Source organism: Orcinus orca, chromosome 3, assembly GCF_937001465.1.
Source record: "Orcinus orca chromosome 3, mOrcOrc1.1, whole genome shotgun sequence".
Lineage (NCBI taxonomy): Eukaryota > Metazoa > Chordata > Mammalia > Artiodactyla > Delphinidae > Orcinus > Orcinus orca.
This window is the reverse complement of record NC_064561.1, coordinates 134,103,923-134,121,647: the sequence shown is the minus strand read 5'-3', so window position 1 is coordinate 134,121,647 and position 17,725 is coordinate 134,103,923. Positions and strand designations below refer to the sequence as shown.

Sequence of the window (17,725 nt, the reverse complement as noted above, 5' to 3'; positions counted from 1 at the left end):
AAAAGAAAGAAAGGGGGGGTGGGAGGGAAGGAAGGAGGGAAGAAGGAAGGAAGAAAGAAAGAAAAAGAAAGTCTGCCATCTTAGGTGGTTTGTGTGGTACTTTATTACCTGGTCTCCTTTACAAAGTTATTCTCCACTTCCTGCGCATACCAATATCTGCCAGGGAAAATAGAGTTCCCTTTGCCTGGAATTCTTTCCCCATTTACCTTTCAGATTCCTCCTACTTTTTCTAGGTCCACCTTATGGGCTATTTTCTCTTGGACACTCACTCATCCATGTGCCACCACCCAGGAAGAGCTAGAAAATGTGACCCCCCCACTCCCGACTGTGTACACTTCTCTCTTACAGCTTTGCTTGTGTTTGCTGACATGGCTTTCTCCTCACAAGACTGAGGGCTTCTTAAGGACAAAAGCTTTATCTTATTTGATTTTGTATCTTCAGTCCCAGGTGCAGTGCTCAGCATAAGGATGTTAAACAAATGATCTAGTAACTTTCTCAGTATTGTTAGGAGTTCAAAATCTTCAACCAAGGGCTTCCCTGGTGACGCAGTGGTTAAGAATCCACCTACCAATGCAGGGTACACAGGTTTGAGCCCTGGTCCAGGAAGATTCCACATGCTGCACAGCGACTAAGCCCGTGCACCACAACTACTGAACCCGCATGCCTAGAGCCCGCGCGTCGCAACGAAGCGTAGCCCCCGCTCGCCACAACTAGAGAAAGCCCACGCACAGCAATGAAGATCCAATGCAGCCAAAAATAAATAAATTAAATAAATTAAAAAAAAGAATCTTCCACCAAATATTCTCATTGAGAGAGAATCCTTATTATATCAATAGCTAAATGGGGGCAAAGTGGCTGGGTAAGTCCTTCTTAACTCACCATATCATTCTGAGAAAAGCTGAAGCAAGGTACATGGCCTAAAAGAGGCTTCTCGCTCCTTCTTCCACAATTCTGTCATCTTTGCTCTTTTATCCTTCCTCTCCTCACAAAACGAAAGTCAAGATATTGCCACAACAGTGAGAAGAAAAGTCACTTCAAGGCACTCCCCGCCATGCCCCACAGGCTACCTCACCTGTGGCTGGGGCATGAGGATACAGCTGGGATGCAGGGGGGAGAAGAGAGCGCAGAAAGAACACCCAGGCTTCATCCCAACATCTCACTGCGGAAAAGGCCTTGGCCCTCTTCACTGCCAATGGCATGGATCCAGAAAATAGAACACAAAGAAGATGTGTCACCCCTAACACCAACCATGGACATAAAGTGACTTTAACCACCAATACAAAATGGCCCCAGTAAATGTCAGAGCTGATCGATCAGGTTATCAACTTTCTCCCACAGGCAGGAGCCCTTAAGGGGAGCAAGGAGTTAAAAAAGAGGCCTGCAAATATTTATTCCAAAATTCCCCGCTTGTGTTCGTTCTTGAGAAAGCACAGAGGTAGAGTGAGTTAGTGGTACAGGTAAACTGTTGGAGGAGGCACAGTGCAACACCTTGGAAAGACACAGGAGAAGGAAGAAGGAATGACAGGAAAAGGTTTTGGACCACGACTCTGACCTGACACTGTGACAAGAAAGGCGGAAGGAATCAGAATTGTTAGGGAGATGGCAATGCAGACCTGATAGTCTCAGCCACACGGTGAGCTCGGAGGCAAAGATGACTGAGACGGTTTAAGTGTCATCTTAGCTAGACCATAGGACCAGGATGTTTGGCCAAACATTATTCTAGTTGTTCTATGAAAGTATTTTTTAGATGAGATTAACATTCAAATCAGCAGACTTTGAGTACAACAGATTACCCTCTGTAATGTGGGTGGGCCTCATCCAATCAGTTGAAGGCCTTAATGGAAAAAGACTGACCACACCAGAAGAAGAGGGGAGACTTCCTGCAGACCACCTTTGGACTTGAAACTTATTTTGGTATACGTGAAATAATAGAAAATGTATATTTTGGTCTCTGCCCCCAGTTTCTGGCACAGAGCTCCTAAAATTCAAATAAATTCTTAAGTGAAAAGAACACCAGGAACATCTCTCATTCTTGTATTTGGTCTGCTGACACCTTGAATCAGGACTTCTAGCATACCATGGGAGAATAAATTTTTATGTGTTAAGATGTCCAATCTGTGGCAATTTGTAACAGCAGCCACAAGAAACTGATAAACTCTCCATCATTTCCCCACAACTAAAAGAGCAGTGAGTACTTTGGTTGGAGAAACTGATCTGCCTGCATAGGCTTAAGGTATTGTGGAAGGAAGCAGAGACATTCTCTCTTAAAGAGTGAAGTTAAGAAAGTCAGAGGTTTCCATCTGCCTATTCTTAAAATCATAAGATTAGCCATTTCTATTATTTTATGATTTGTATTATTTCTATCATTCTATTATTATTCCATTCTAGTATTACCTACAATTAGTCTTCAATAGTAAGTAAGTCCTTACTGTATAATATATTCATGGAGGTTATCATTTCACATGTGAAATCCTGTGGTTTTGCCCTTTAAGATACATATTCCTCTCATTTTAGCATCCTTTTGCTATTTATCTTTTTTAATCCTTCTGTTCTCCTAATTTATATTTCTGAGGATGAAAAACAAAAGACCTTGTTATTGATTTTCTGGTTTTATTTGTAGGATGAGATAGAAGACTTTTCTAAACTTTAATCATGTATGTATGAGAGATGGACTTTTTTCAAACCATGTTTCTTAGCTTGCAATTTTCATTATGCTACCTCCAAGATTGCATTTCATATTACATTTTTGTAAGCATCGTTTCTTATTACAATGTATTTTCTATAGTTATTTGAAGTCAGAGTTTATTAAATCAGGAATTTAAATGTGGCAGTGTCTTTTATTTCCAGTGTGTTTATGTATGCCACCAACACCATTCATTATAGAAGTTTTCTCTATTTTGGGAGGTGATTTTGCTGTTGTTGTTTTGATCCTTAATTTCTTTTGGAATTATTCCTATGAGAGTAATTTCCATAGAGAACAGAACTTTTACAGAAAATAATTTTCATTGTTATATATGTCCATGTTATTTCTCAGATTTTCCTACATTTTATGTGTCAATTATAAAGTTCAAATTTGACAGTTTCTGATTTACATTATTTATTGCTACCAAGTTGATTGTTCTCTGTAGCCTTTTTACTGTTTTTTTTCATCTCCTGTATGAAAATTAAAATTACTTTATACACACATGTAGACCTTCCCAATTTATTTCATTAGAAAAGTAATGCTCACTTGTTTTCCACCATTTTTTGATGTAAGGATTATTTATTTTTTTACAGCTTTATTGTGCTATTGAATGGTTCATATACTATACAATTCACCCATTTAAAGTGTATACTGTAATGGCTTTGGATTGTGTTTTTCATTCATGATGAACTATTTACGTAGGATTCCCCATGAAACATGGTCATTTCAATGGAAACTGTGTGGAGGACTGGAGAAGAAGCTGAGGAAGCTATGATCCAGGGTCTGCAGAGGGGCAACCAACCAGAAGTGTAGGAAACACTCTCATCTAAGACCACACAGCACTCACTGAAGGAAGAGGTATGGGACAGGCTGACACAGGCTGACACAGGACTCAGGTAGCCCTCCCAATGGAGGAGTGGCAACGGGTCTTAAAAACAGGGCAAGTGACCATCTGCACACTAAATGGTGGAATATGTAGCCTCCTTCACCCAGTTCACAGCCCTGAATACCAGCAACAAGGATAGCACGTGGATGCGCGCACAAACACATGCTCTCTCTCTCTCTCTCTCTCTCTCTCTCTCACACACACACACACACACACACACACACCCCACCCCACACACAAGAAATTCATGGATTCTTTTCCGGAAAAACTGAATGCCCTATGAAAAGAAAAAGACTTCCACAAATGATGTTTAGTGCTTTCCCAGTACAAATCTGGCAAACCCACACAACCCCCAGAACTTCAATTCAGATTTCTTTTTTAATTTATTTATTTTGGCTGCATTGGGTTTTCATTGCTGGGCACGGACTTTCTCTGGTTGCGGTGAGCTGGGGCCACTCCTCGTTACGGTGTGCCGGCCTCTCATTGTGGTGGTTTCTCTTGTTGCGGAGCACGGTCTCTAGGCACATGGGCTTCAGTAGTTGTGGCACGCAGGCTCAATAGTTGTGGCTCGCGGGCTCCAGAGCACAGGCTCAGCAGCTGTGGCGCACGGGCTTAGTTGCTCCGCGGCATGTGGGATCTTCCCGGACCAGGGCTCGAACCCGTGTCCCCTATATTGGCAGGCGGATTCCTAACCACTGCGCCACCAGGGAAGTCCCTCAATTCAGATTTTTAGTAACTTCACATTTCAGTATAAACACAGTCAAAGATCACAATTTTTTTTAACATCTCTATTGGAGTATAATTGCTTTACAATGGTGTGTTAGTTTCTGCTGTATAACAAAGTGAGCCAGCTGTACATATACATATATCCCCATATCCCCTCCCTCTTGTGTCTCCCTCCCGTCCTCCCTGTCCCACCTAGACGGGTGGGATTGGGATCACCAAACATTTAATGAGTAATTCTAATATGAAAGACACACACACATACACACACAAACACCTGATTCTTGGAGAAAAACGGAAGAGACACGTACAATGAGGGACAAAAGAGCTTCAAGGAGAACAAAACATTGTACAAGGGGATTCCCTGGTGGCGCAGTGGTTGAGAGACCGCCTGCTGATGCAGGGGACACGGGTTCGTGCCCCAGTCCGGGAAGATCCCACATGCCGCGGAGCGGCTGGGCCCGTGAGCCATGGCCGCTGAGCCTGCGCGTCCGGAGCCTGTGCTCCGCAATGGGAGAGGCCACAACAGTGAGAGGCCCGCGTACCACAAAAAAAAAACAAACAAAAATAACATTGTACAAGAAGCATAATCATATTAGATGATTTGCCTCAGTAGTGAATAATTATAGTAATTATTATTAGTTATAATTATACATAATATTATTATTGCAATGTAAAGGCAGACTAAATAAGGTGATATAACTACATTGGAAGGGGAAGGAGGAGGGGAGGAATGTATTTTAAAAATGCTGAATCATCTACACCATAAAGCAAATCAACAGATAATGTTTAAAATGGATAAACTGATAAATAGCTAATATATTATTTTAAAATATGGAGAAAAGTATCAAACAGTATCAAAATTACCAGCTAAGCCAATTGTAAGTGACTGCCTCCAGGAAGTGGGATTGAGTGAGGATAGGAGGTAAGGGCTGGTAGAAGGAAAACCAGATAAAGAACTACAGTTGTCCATTATAAGCCTTTTAGTACTACTTGAGGTTTGAACCACCCATAGATATTACTTTGATAAAGAATAAAAAATAATTTAAAAGAGAAAACCCAGACACAGTATTTTAGTTGGCATTGTTTGGTTTGTTTTCTGAATTACAGTTTTTGAAGAAAGAGAGCAAGGACTTTTGAGCTGATAGCTACAGAAATTGGTCAACTCTTCTAATATTTTAAAGTAAACTGGTTACTTCCTTAGATGATCCGTCAGGGAGGAAAAATCTTAGTAATTCCTTGAGAAAATAAACTTTGAAGTTTAAAAAAGAAGCCAGGCAATAATTTCTACTGCAAGAAGGAAATAAAAACTTCAAGGGGCGGTAATAACAATAATTTTCTCAGACATGTATCTGCAACCCTGATTGCCTGGGGGACGTAGAATCAGGTTCCTGCTGAGTCTCAGTCCTAGGTCCTCACCCCCTTCCACCTTTTTTGCGTTCCTTAACCTCCTTCTCCTCTCCTGTCCCCTCTTCGCTGCTCCAACTTTTATCAGCACTAACCATACCAGAATTATTTCTCTTTTCAGATATACCTCATTGAATACATAAGTGATGAGTGAAATGGTAAAACTTCCTCTGTGCAAACAAAATAATGATATTTCAAACAGTCACAAAGACCAAACGAACTAGGTATGTTTTTTACTGGCATGAGAATGTTGATTCGGGTGGGAGTGTTAGCCATACCTAATAATAAAAGAAGATTCAGCATCCCTGATTTAAAAGAAGAAAAATATACAAGTGTATTTTCCAACAGCCTTTGGTGGATGAATATGTACTGCACCGACACATGGACCCTTTCAACACTCTACCCTTCTCCTAAGCACGGTGCCCCCAGACCCCCAGTTGAACACTGAAGGTAGAGGCTATCCATCTGATACGCTTTCAGGTGGGAATAGAACCTGCAGATGTCTACCCTTGACTTTCCGAAACTGTCTGAGGCATTATGTCATATGATGGATGACATGATGCATCTTCCTTCTACCCTACAGAGAACAGAATTTCCCAACAGTTTTAAATGTTGGCCTTTAATGACCGCAATGATTGAGAAACATCTATGACCATTTTTATCTGGGGAGTTTTAGGCTTTTTGAATGGCAAGCCACATGCTTTTCTTTGTGTTTGACAGAATTAAATAATTTCTATACTAGAAAGACAATGATTGATGAAGAAATTTTGTTTTAATATACATTTAAAACATATCCTCTAGGACTTCCCTAAGAAGTTAAGAATCCGCCTGCCAATGCAGGGGACATGGGTTCGATCCCTGGTCCAGGAAGATCCCACATGCCTCGGAGCAACTAAGCCCGTGTGCTACAACTACTGAGCCCATGTGCCACAACTACTGAAGCCCACACGCCCTAGAGCCCGCGCTCCGCAAAAAGAGAAGCCCCCGCTCGCCTCAACTAGAGAGAGCCCGTGTGCAGCAGCAAAGGCCCAATGCAGCCAAAAGTAAATAAAATAAAATAAAAAGTACTACATTTAAAATAACAAAAATAAATAAAACATATCCTTTAAAATAACTTTATGTGACACTTTTTTACTCTCTTTGTCTGTCTCTCTGTCTCTGATAATTCTAGGATTTACAGAATCCCTAGAATGTCCTTCTTCCCATCTCCCTCTCTCTCCTGGTCCATTTTTGGGTTCAGCATGAAATCAGGCTTGTTGATTCCCCTATTCTGAGCTTGTACTGAGAGTGAACTTTCTTATACTTGCAAGTGAACTTGTACTTGGTTGAACAACTCGGACTTTGCCTTCTACCTTGTAGGCCCCATGTACCTACATACAGAGTAGATAGATACAGAAAAACTATGACAACTCTGGTAATCAAGGAGGTGGTGTTGCTAGGCAATGGAAAGGAAAGCAGGAAGCCTTGTACGTGGGTCTTAGCAGTGTATCAGGAATAAAGAAGACCTGCCAGTCATTCCTTTTCCTCAGGGGACCGGTTTAACATGCAGGGGCAGGGTGGGCCCAAAATACGGAGATTCAGCAGTAGCATCTGGGCTTCTCTCTGGGGCCCATGTTTGCAGCTCATCACCATTCACGGCCCTGATGCCACATTCTGCTAAGGGGGCTCTTGTGCCTCAGTAAGCGTCTCTTCTCCCAGTACATTCTCCTTTCCCCTCCTGATTTACCTTAGTTCTGAGGACCAAGCTTCTCATTGTCCCCAGTTGGAGATCCTGTTTCATTCTCGAGATCCTGCTTAGAGTCCCCAATCTTAACCCCAACCTGGGACAGATGCCTTGATAATAACAACTGTACTTTCCAGCTATCATCCCTGCCCTGGCTTCACCATCCTGAGTGCCCTTCCTAGATTCTCCCTGGTCTGTGACTGACAGTGACCATTTCTCAGCCCCATCCTGAGTCCCAGCCTGACTAGAGGGGTCTAATACCCCAGCCCTCACTTCTCCTTCCAACTGCAATCCTTTCCACATGCGCTCCAAATTCCAGTGTCCATGCCTCTCTGATAAATCCTGAAGTATGATGTTACTAGACTTTCATGCCTTGCTTCGATGTCCTTTTTTGGACCCTGTGTTCTGAACATGGAGGCCCATGCACCCTGGTGCTCTGGCATAGGCTAGAGCACATGGTCCAGACTATAGATGAAGTATCAGAGGGTTTCTCATTTACAAATGGGTTTCGTTCCCCAGAAAAGTCTACTTCTAAGACAATAATTGAGTCTACAGGAACAATCATTTCAGAGTCGACGTTATAAATTGTAGTTGAGCTCTCATGTCAGCCTGTAAAAAGCCCATTCGATACAAAATGCACCAGAGGTACGGAACTTCAACTCTGACAAAAACTACCTCTGTGAAGAAATGGAATTTAGGTTTTAACTAGCAGTTCCAGGATCAAGCCTCTGAGCTCCAGCTGTGGAAAAGGAAACTTCACTAGTTTCTTACAAGAGAAGGTGGAATCAGAAGGGCACTGGTGGAATACAAGCGTTAACGGAGCTGCAGTAGGAGTGGAAGGGTTAAAAGCAAACTGACCTCAGATATTGCTACAGAAGATGTGGTGGGTGAGCCTAGCTGGTGGAGAAGAGGAGGTGGAAAAGTCACTGTTGGGAACCCTCCTGCCTGAGCAGCCAGTGTCATTGGTAGAGTAGAGAGATGGCCAACTAACAGGGCCCAGGATGGTCACAGGGGGACTTGCTATATCAAATCTAGGACAGGGGAAACCTGGGAGTGGACCAAGGTTATGAACAAGAGAGATGTAAGGAGTGGTAAAAACTGTCGTGATTTCTGCCCAGAACCTCCTTTGGAGAAACTGTTCCCTACCCCTTACCCCTATCCACAGCCATGTCACTGCAGCCTGGGGCCACCAGGGTAATTCAATGACTCTATCTGAACAACACAGATTAGACAAAGGATGGAACTTTTACCTTCGCAGGAATTTGATTTTAAGATCAGCAGAAGTGAGGTTCCCTCAGTATACCTGAACACAAAATACGAAAATTCAGGGACTCTGTGTAGGCATGTTCTGCCATGTGGCCATGGAACACAGAAAACTGGCTGGCAGCAGAGAAGAATTAATTCACTGTTCATCCGTTCATTCAACGAGGGGGGAAAAGGAAAGGCAGAGGAAGGGAACTCATGTTTCATGAGAGCTTATTATGTGTTGAACAGGAGATCACACAGAGGCTGCAGAGAAAACCAGACAGTGGTTCATGAATGGGTGCTATAGACAGTGGGGAGAGGAATTTGGTTGTGATGATTAATTTGCCACAAGCTGGAGTCAGAGACTAAGGATGTGCCTGGTCTGTTTGGGGCATCCACCCAGGGCTCCTAGTCCTACCGTTAAAGAAAGTTTTTCTTCTCTTGCTGAGTGCAGCAGACCTAAGAGAACCTCCATGGATACCTTCTGAGGATTAGTAACTTGTTTTTTACACGCACATGAGAAAAAGTAACCATCTAGTTTGAATAGCCCCTGTGTTCCGAAGGCAAACAGAGAGCAGTGTTGAGAAGACAGCACCCTGAAACAGAACCTCCAACATTCTGTACGGTGAGTTAAGCACCTTGCATAACATTATGCACAATCGGATGTTCAGTTAATACTGCATGGCTTAATCAATGAATTCTATCTTACAAAAACGTGCTTATTTTGTCATCTTCAAAGAAACACCATCACCCAGATTATGACACAATAACATGCTATACTGACAAGACCACAGGACAATGATATAATCAGTGATGAACACTGCCTTAGCCCACAGAACAAAGCCAAATTGTAATTACCAAACTCGGCGACTCAATATCTCTAAACTTGTGTGATACAAGAGTACTACAAATGCAATCATTTTTATTCTCTATATTGATAGTACTCACAAGAATTGCTGCTTGAATACAATTCAACAGTAATCTTGACCAATGTGGCAAGATAACCCAAGAGAAAAATTAACTGTGTTTCATGTTTCTACAGTCTCAAGACAAAACAATGAGATATGTTACTCCAAATTCCCTATTTCTATCCTGACTCATCTTCTTCTAATGATACACAAACAACAAAAGGAAAGTTGAGCTTTCTCTGCCCCAGGACTGTGCTATGAGCATTTTTTTCCCCTCAAAAAACCTAAGCAGAAAGCAGAATTATCCAGGAAGGGTGTGGTACTAAGGTTTAAGAGGAAGGGGAATGGCCTGACCCGACACTGAAATAAGGAGGGGATGGCAGTTACCAATGATTCCCACGTTGCCCACAGCGAGGCAGAAAGTGGCTATTTTATTGATAAGCAGAGCATGAATGCCAAGGAGCCACAGAAAGTACCAGTGACTGTGTGGGGCAGACCCGTCACCTCTAAACAGACCCTACTGCCAAGAGCAGTGGCATCTATAATGGATGAAACACCAGAGCAGTAGCATAGCTAGCACACTTGACTTTAGGAGCTGATCATTTTTTTAACATCTTTACCTCCCTAAGGCAAATTTTTTAAAGAATTAATCACATAATAATTATTCTCTTGACTCAATTCCTTAGTTTTAAAACAGTTAACGGTTTAAAATATAAAATTTCAATTTAAGAGTTATTATACAAAGGCAGTAGGATATTTCATGTGGGAACTAAAAGGCACTAACCAAGCAAAAGTATTACGCATCACAGTTTGTGCTTTGTTGGGCTGTCCCCCGAAAGCCTACAAGGCCTGTACCTGCCAAGCTTCAAGACCAAAGAAAGAGCCCGGAGTCAGCAACAGAGACATCTATGGTTTAAGGATGAGGGCGCTTCCATGTCCGAAGCAAGGTCCTGGAGCGACACCCCACCGTGTGCGGGCGGATGGCGGCAGATGACGAGCAGGACATGGCGGCAGTCTTCACTCCCAGCGGGGGAAGGGGAGATTGCCAGTAATACGGGGAATTGATGTCAGGTGGGCTCATCAGTTACCAGGGAAACCAGCAGAGGGGTACGCCCCTCACTGCCCCTTTGATAACGATAATCACCACCTGGGACATTGCGCAAGTATGTAGGAAGGTCAGTCTTGTGAGTAGGGTATAGGTGAAGCAGGCATCGGTCGAGCAGGCAGTGTACAGAGAGCAAGAGAGCAGCCCCCTTGAGTGGCCTGACCATACACACTCTGATTCACTGTTTTAAAATTTAAACACAAAAATTCCAAGTTGCCATATAGTATTGGAGTATCTGAAGTTTTATATCTTCATCTGCATAATCAGTGTGCTATCTTTGCTTTTTTTTAATTGAATCTACTGTTTAAATGCAGGAATGCGTAGTACCACAGGGATTCACTCAAGTGATTCCTAACATTTAGGAATTTATCACTAAGCAAACATGTATGCCTGCTGGGTCCATGGCAGAACTGGGGGTAGGGGCCAGGGAAAAACTGAATTACTAAAACTTCTCCTAATTGAAGTCCATGTAGAATGAAATATCTTTTAAAGAATAAGTAATAAAGGTGCTAATGTGTAGCTTAATGTATATTATTAGAACTCAACAGTGTTCACAGCAACTGTTTAGAATTCATGCACACAAAGATTTTTTTCTCATGACGGAGTATCTATCCCTGAGTGTTTGAAATTGCTGCTGCATGGTGATAATAAAAAGCAGAGAAACCTTTTAATCAGCATTGTTATTCTTAATTACCCATAAAAATGCACCCCCTTATGGCCTGCACCTGGAGCAGACTGTTCCCACCAGCCCACTTTTGGTGCCCACAAATTGTTTGGAATTGCATAATCTCTCCAGGACATTTGTACCACCAAGAGAAGAGGGAAAGGCCTCCCAAAATATAACTGAGATTAAATTTTCTACCTGTTAGACTGGTGTTTGTAACCGACTTCATTTGATTTTAAAAAATGATTCTTTACCTGAATGTTGTAAATTCTTATCAGTTATAATAATATAACATAATATTTCCATAACATAACTAACATGAGTGACATATTACATGCTTAAACGTTTGGTTTTTTCTACATTAAAAAACTAAGCATTGTTTGATTATTTTTTTCTGGTAAAATATGGGAGGAAGTGGTCAAATGTTCAAAATCTGATAAAGTACATCAATCATAGAACTTGTGATTCTGGATAAATTTTCTAGATAATCCTCCTACCAGGAAATCTTGTATAACTATGGTAAAAATGTTATCTTTTCCCTCTCCAACTTGGTAGTCACTAAAAGTGTTCCAGGCTTGAAAATTACTCAGCCTGTAATTTCCGCAGACTGAACCATTCTGGGAGTAAAATGATGTCATATAAATAGTAATTAACAGTATTTCTTTGCTTCAGCTCCACCCACTATTTCAGTACTTCAGGTCACTTTCCATCTTCCAAATTACCTGCATTTATTTATAGGTGCATTCAGAGGGGCAGCTAATTTTTGCAAACCAATAAGCCCTCTTTAACCTTTATCAACTCAGAGATCTTTACTGCCCCTGAAAGCCATGGGGCCGTCTAAGGCCACCTATGCTGCAACAATCACCCTCTGCTTCCAATGAGGACACCTAGGGCACCTCCACAAAGCTGCTGCCGTCACTGCTGTTGCCATAGCCAGTACTGGTGCAGTGACACGGCTTAGGCTTGACCTGTGAGATTCCCACAGGCATTTGAATACAGGTAGCAGCACTCGAAATTACAACCAGTTAAGAAGTTAAGAACATGAACGCTTAATTCTAGGAAGAAAACAAGGAAAGAATGTTCCCCAGGAGGCATGAAGGATCTGAGATGGCCGAGAGCAGTCTCAGGTCCCAGTGTGTAGAAAAATGATCGTCTCTCCTAGTAGGAGCATCCCTCCCCGAGGTACCAAATTTTCAGACCAGCAGAGCCAATCCCCTGTCCTTGACGCTCAAATTTACATAATCTGCCAGAGAGAGAGAGAGGCAGAATCTTTGAGTGAATACTGGTTGAGACTAGTTTCTCCAGCCATACAAATCAAATAGAGCCTTGGTAGACTGACTATCAATTTTATCCTTGGGAACTACATACAGGTTCCATGAACCAAAACTAACGATGTAGATGCATGAGGCTACCCTACTTCTGCCACTCTCTGGAACCTACCTGCCCCTGAACCACTCATTCTCACCAGCCTTAACAGGCTTGACAGTGTCTCTCTCATCTTACCTTAGACCCCAAAAATATAAATCACAAGTTCCACTTTAATGTTGGAGAAGGAGGAATAACTCTTTACAGCGGTTCCTCAGTCATAGTAAATGCTAAATGAATGAGAACCTCTTTCTTTTTCTTGGAACGGGGGAGGGCAGTTTAAACAGTGACTATTAAGTAGGTTAATAATGATAAAGTTTAGCTTACTGCAGTAAGACAAAATCCTTAAAAATTAGAAAATAACATATTGACAAATGTTACTCTAATCAAACCACCTCCTCAAATGAGGCAGAGACTCTTTTCCTTCTCTCCACATCCTGAGAATTCCAGAGAAAGAGGAGGATCAGAAACAAGTCACTGGGCTCTGTTATGGTACAGTAAGCTCGTCTCATTTCAGCCCCATCCCAGGGACCAAAGGAAGATGGAGGCCCCTAAACGCTGGGAAAGAATCTTCTCTCAGCTCAGGTCCAGCATGTTACGTGGTGTGACGTGCTCTTGATGGAACATTTGTATCACTTGATGGTGACAGCAAACCTGACCTCCTGATGAAGTGCGATTTGTCTTCACAGTGATTAGCTGGGTCTCCCAACTCTGCACTAGTTCAGTCATATGCTTCATGTTAGGGGCACAAACTCTTTGAACATCTTGACGTGGTGATGCTCATCCCAAAGGAGAAGGATGTAAATCAGCCATGTCCACTGGACCATCATCCACGAGCCCTTTTAGCTTATTCATGGGTCAGAATGTTCACCAGGTATGTTCAGGTTTTGGATGAAATCTGACACTTTCTTCTACGTCAGATTGTGAATTCTAAGTTTGACTACTGCTTCTACCCTCCATAGCTTCTTCAGGAGGGAGCCAGATACACACGGAGGGAAGACAATATGAAGACACAGTCACAGTTTCATCCCTCGCAGCCCTCAGAAGAAAACAACCCTGCAGACACCTTGATCTCAGAGTTCTAGCCTCCACAACTGTGAGAAAATTATTTCTCTGTTGTTTAAACCTCCCAGTCTGTGGTACTTAATTATGGCGACCCTAGCAAACTAGCTTACTCATTATATGTAATGCCTTATTATAATGTAAAGAAGAAATAAATGGAATGTAATTTACAATAAAATACATATTTGCACTTGTAAATGTTCAAGCACAGCTTGACGTAATGTTTATAAAGACATAATGTTTATACCAATACTGGGCATGCAGTGGCTCTAAGTGTGACAGTAAAAATATGCGCCGACACAGACAGCACATGTTATTGGCAACTCAAATACAAAATTTCGAGTAACATTACCGTTGGTACATGATTTTCTGAAAGAGTGAAAAACGCTTGGTAAAGTTCCAAACGAAACAAACAACAATCTCCTTCAATTTACATGGAAAATTGAAGAAATTCGTGGTATTTGTTTGACACACGGGAACAGGTGCTAGGCACAGATAATTATAAATAGGTTTTTCATCTCCATGAATGTCCTGTGGAACATTTGAAAGTCACAGCCAGTTCTTCATTTCTCTGTACATTTGCAGGTTGTCAGGATGTCTAGCATCACTGGCCCACAACCCTCATTGCCAGTAGGGTTCCCAGTCATCATGACAACCAAAAATGGCTCCTTATTTCCAGAATATGTCCTAAAGACTCTCTAAAGGGGAGTATCACCTTGGTTGAGAAGCAGTGAGATATAAGAAAATAAAAGATGTAATGTATGGCTACCTTTTGGTGCTGGGCCACTCCCATTCCCACTCCCTGACAGAGCTCCCCCTGCCTGGAGGCAGAGAGCTGGGGACCGGTTCACATGGGACCACACAGTAGGCAAGTCAAGCAAGGGATATGCATTTCTGAACGGGTCTTGTTGAAAGTCACAGTCTTAACATTACCCTTGAGCCTCAGGCATTAAAATACTCCTTTGTTTGCTTGAATTTCAGAGGCCTCAAAGGCTCCATGTTTGGTAGAGACTAGCAGCTGTGGGCATGCCTTCCTCTGTGTGTTTCTGTATGTTTGAGGGGCTTGGAAAAGGCTAAGGCTCTGCTGTGACTGCAGAGGCATCAATGGGTTAGAGAACCATCCTGACAAATCCTGCTGCCCATTTCTCTGCTCCTGTTCCTGGGCTATTGAACATGCATTGTTGGAGAAAATCACATGAACCAACAGGGTAGTTCTACCAGCAAGCTATGATCTCTAACCATTAACTGGGCCCTCAACGACGCACCCAATCCTTTTGTCCCATTCTGCCTGTCCTCCAGGATGTTTCCCAGTGTTTACTCTCAATCTTTTTTGTCCCCTTCTCTCAAGCACTCAAATTCCACCTTGTTGTTTCACGCTCCAATAAGATTTCTGTACATTTTATTGAGACAAGATCATTGTTCAGAAAAACAATGATCTCAAAATTCTTCCTCTCAAAATTTAGTTTCCTCTCGCACAACAAGAAGAAAAGTCCACTTGTGCTGCCTATTGCTCCCCTTTCCAAGGGAACCTGTTCCATTATTTAAAGAGATTCAGTTTTTCCTTTTCAACTGCCCTCCTCTTCCCTCAACTTTGCCTGAAGACATGCTGTTTGAGTTAGAACCCTTTGGTTGCAGGTAGTAGAATCCAACTTGAGTGCACTTTAGCCAGAAAATAGGACTTTAAATAATAATAATAAAAAAACCCAATGGTAGGAATGCCGTGGGTCTCGGGAAAGGACTTGAACGAGTATTGCAAAGCCATCAGCACTCCTTCCACCCGTCTTTGCTGCTCCTCTTTGCTTCGTTTTTCTCTTTCCTGTACACTAGCTTCTTGTGGCTTCCTGTTGTCGACTGAAGAAAATGCACAAGCTAAAAGTTGAGAGTTATGTTTTATTCAGCGGATTTTCTGAGGATGTCAAGCCTAGGAGACAGGACTCTCAGATGGCTCTGAGGCACTACTCTGAAGAGGGAAGGGAAGAGCCAGGATATAAAGGAGTTTTGTAACAAAAACCAGGTAATCGGAACATCAAAAGATTACTGTTAATTAAAGAAAACCAGACATCTCAAGTTAATGAATTTAGTGCTTTTCTATGTATGGGAAGATGCAAAGTTCTGGGCTCATTGAAATCATTCCTTTGATATGCACCTCAGCTAACTAGGGCTGGTATGCTGTTTTTTTCCATCTTGAGTCTCCTCCGGGTGCACCCTTGGGCGTGACTGCAGTGGCTGATGGCTTGATGGCCGGGCATCTTTTGTTTACTGATGTGGCAGGAGGCATTCTTAGTCCACAGTGTCCACATGGCAGAATCCCAGTTGCAGGAGTGAGAACCCAACTGGCTAGCTTGGATCAGGCCTAATCCCCTGGCCAAGTTCAGCTAAGATGGCTTAACGGGGATCAGATTTACCCTCCTGCCTGAAAAAGATAAACACACAAAATACAGAAGCAATGGGCTTTGAACATGGATATCAGGTAGCGCAGGACAATGAACCTTGAGAGAGGGCAAACAGACGAGGTGAGCCTTATGGTTGCCCCAGCTTGCTGCCTGGAGAGAGTTTCCAGAATGCAGCATGGGGAGGGGGAACCCAGGTGGAGCCCAGTGGTCTCTCTGAGTTGAGAAGACAGAGCTGGAATCCAGGGAAGGCATGGTGGATAGAGATAGCAGGACAGAGTACTAGAGAGAGAAGAGAGCTGGAGAGAGAGAGAGGGAGAGAAAGAGAGATGTGAGGGAGAGAGAAAGAGGGGGAGAGAGAGAGAGTTAGTTCAAGATCTGGCTCACAGGAGGATCTCCTTGAGGCTTCAGCTAAGTCGTGATCAGCACATGGCTGTGAAGAAACTACTGGAAGCCAGGGAAAGAGCCACCTAAAAGGATCAGAGGGTACACTTCTAGGAGCCTTCACAAGGCCTGGAATAGTTTATTTCCACTGGTCAGAATGGTAAGCCTTGTAATTCACAAGGTACCCAGTAGAGATAGGAGGGAAGGGGGCAGGGCACAACCTTTAAAAGAATGACATAGCCGTTGAGGTTACAATAGAAACTGGTTAGACCCTACTAGGCCCAAGATGGCAGAAGATCTGGCTTCCAGTAGACCTTGAGCCTCATTATACACTCATTGTAATACATTAGGATCTAAATGACATACCCACAGGGGCCACGATGATTCCAAGGCCGACTGTAAAAGGCCAAAAAGTGGGCTGGGCGGTAGCCCAGTTCCTGGAAATCCCTGCCCCTTTCCCCAAATAGTTGGAATAATCCTCCCACTCATTAGCCTATGAAATTATCCAGCCCATAAAAACTAACCACCCCATATTTCAGGGCCACTCTCACCTTTTGAGAGGGACCGCATTCTGTCTAAATAAACAGACATCTCTCCAAATAAACTGCTTTCACTTTGCTATGGCTCGCTCTTGAATTGTTTCCCGTGTGAAGCCAAGGACCTTCACTTGGTGGTCTGTCCCATGGACTCACCCAAGACCTGCGACATGACCATCCTCTTGTGCCCCATCTTCCTATAACAAGAAGAGAATCATCAATTTAGCCTTCAAGTCTGCTCTGGTCCTGCCTAACAAAGTTTAAAATCAAACCTGAAGGGACTTCCCTGGTGGCACAGTGGTTAAGAATCTGTCTGCCAATGCAGGAGACACAGGTTCGAGCCCTGGTCTGGGAAGATCCCACATGCCACAGAGCAACTAAGCCCGTGTACCACAACTACTGAGCCTGCACTCTAGAGCCCGCGAGCCACGACTACTGAGCCTGCGTGCCACAACTACTGAAGCCTGTGTGCCTAGAGCCTGTGCTCTGCCACAAGAGAAACCACCACAATAAGAAGCCCGCGCACCGGAACGAAGAGTAGCCCCCACTTGCCACAACTAGAGAAAGCCCGCGCACAGCAACAAAAACCCAACGCAGCCAAATAAATAAATTAATTAAATAAATTAAAAAAAAATCAAACCTGA

General features: G+C 42.9%; 1 protein-coding gene across 1 annotated transcript in view; it reads right to left on the bottom strand.

The window, feature by feature from the left end:
* Positions 1–15,647: 15,647 nt before the first annotated feature.
* The window catches only part of SREK1IP1 (SREK1 interacting protein 1), an 85,117-nt gene continuing 83,039 nt past the window's right edge, over positions 15,648–17,725 (bottom strand). The window contains exons 6-7 of the mRNA XM_049707958.1: positions 17,097–17,278; positions 15,648–16,184 (exon numbers count right to left, since the gene is read on the bottom strand). Coding sequence (XP_049563915.1) covers positions 17,121–17,278 — 158 coding nt within the window. The 3' untranslated portion in view covers positions 15,648–16,184; positions 17,097–17,120. The remainder of the gene's footprint in view (positions 16,185–17,096; positions 17,279–17,725) is intronic.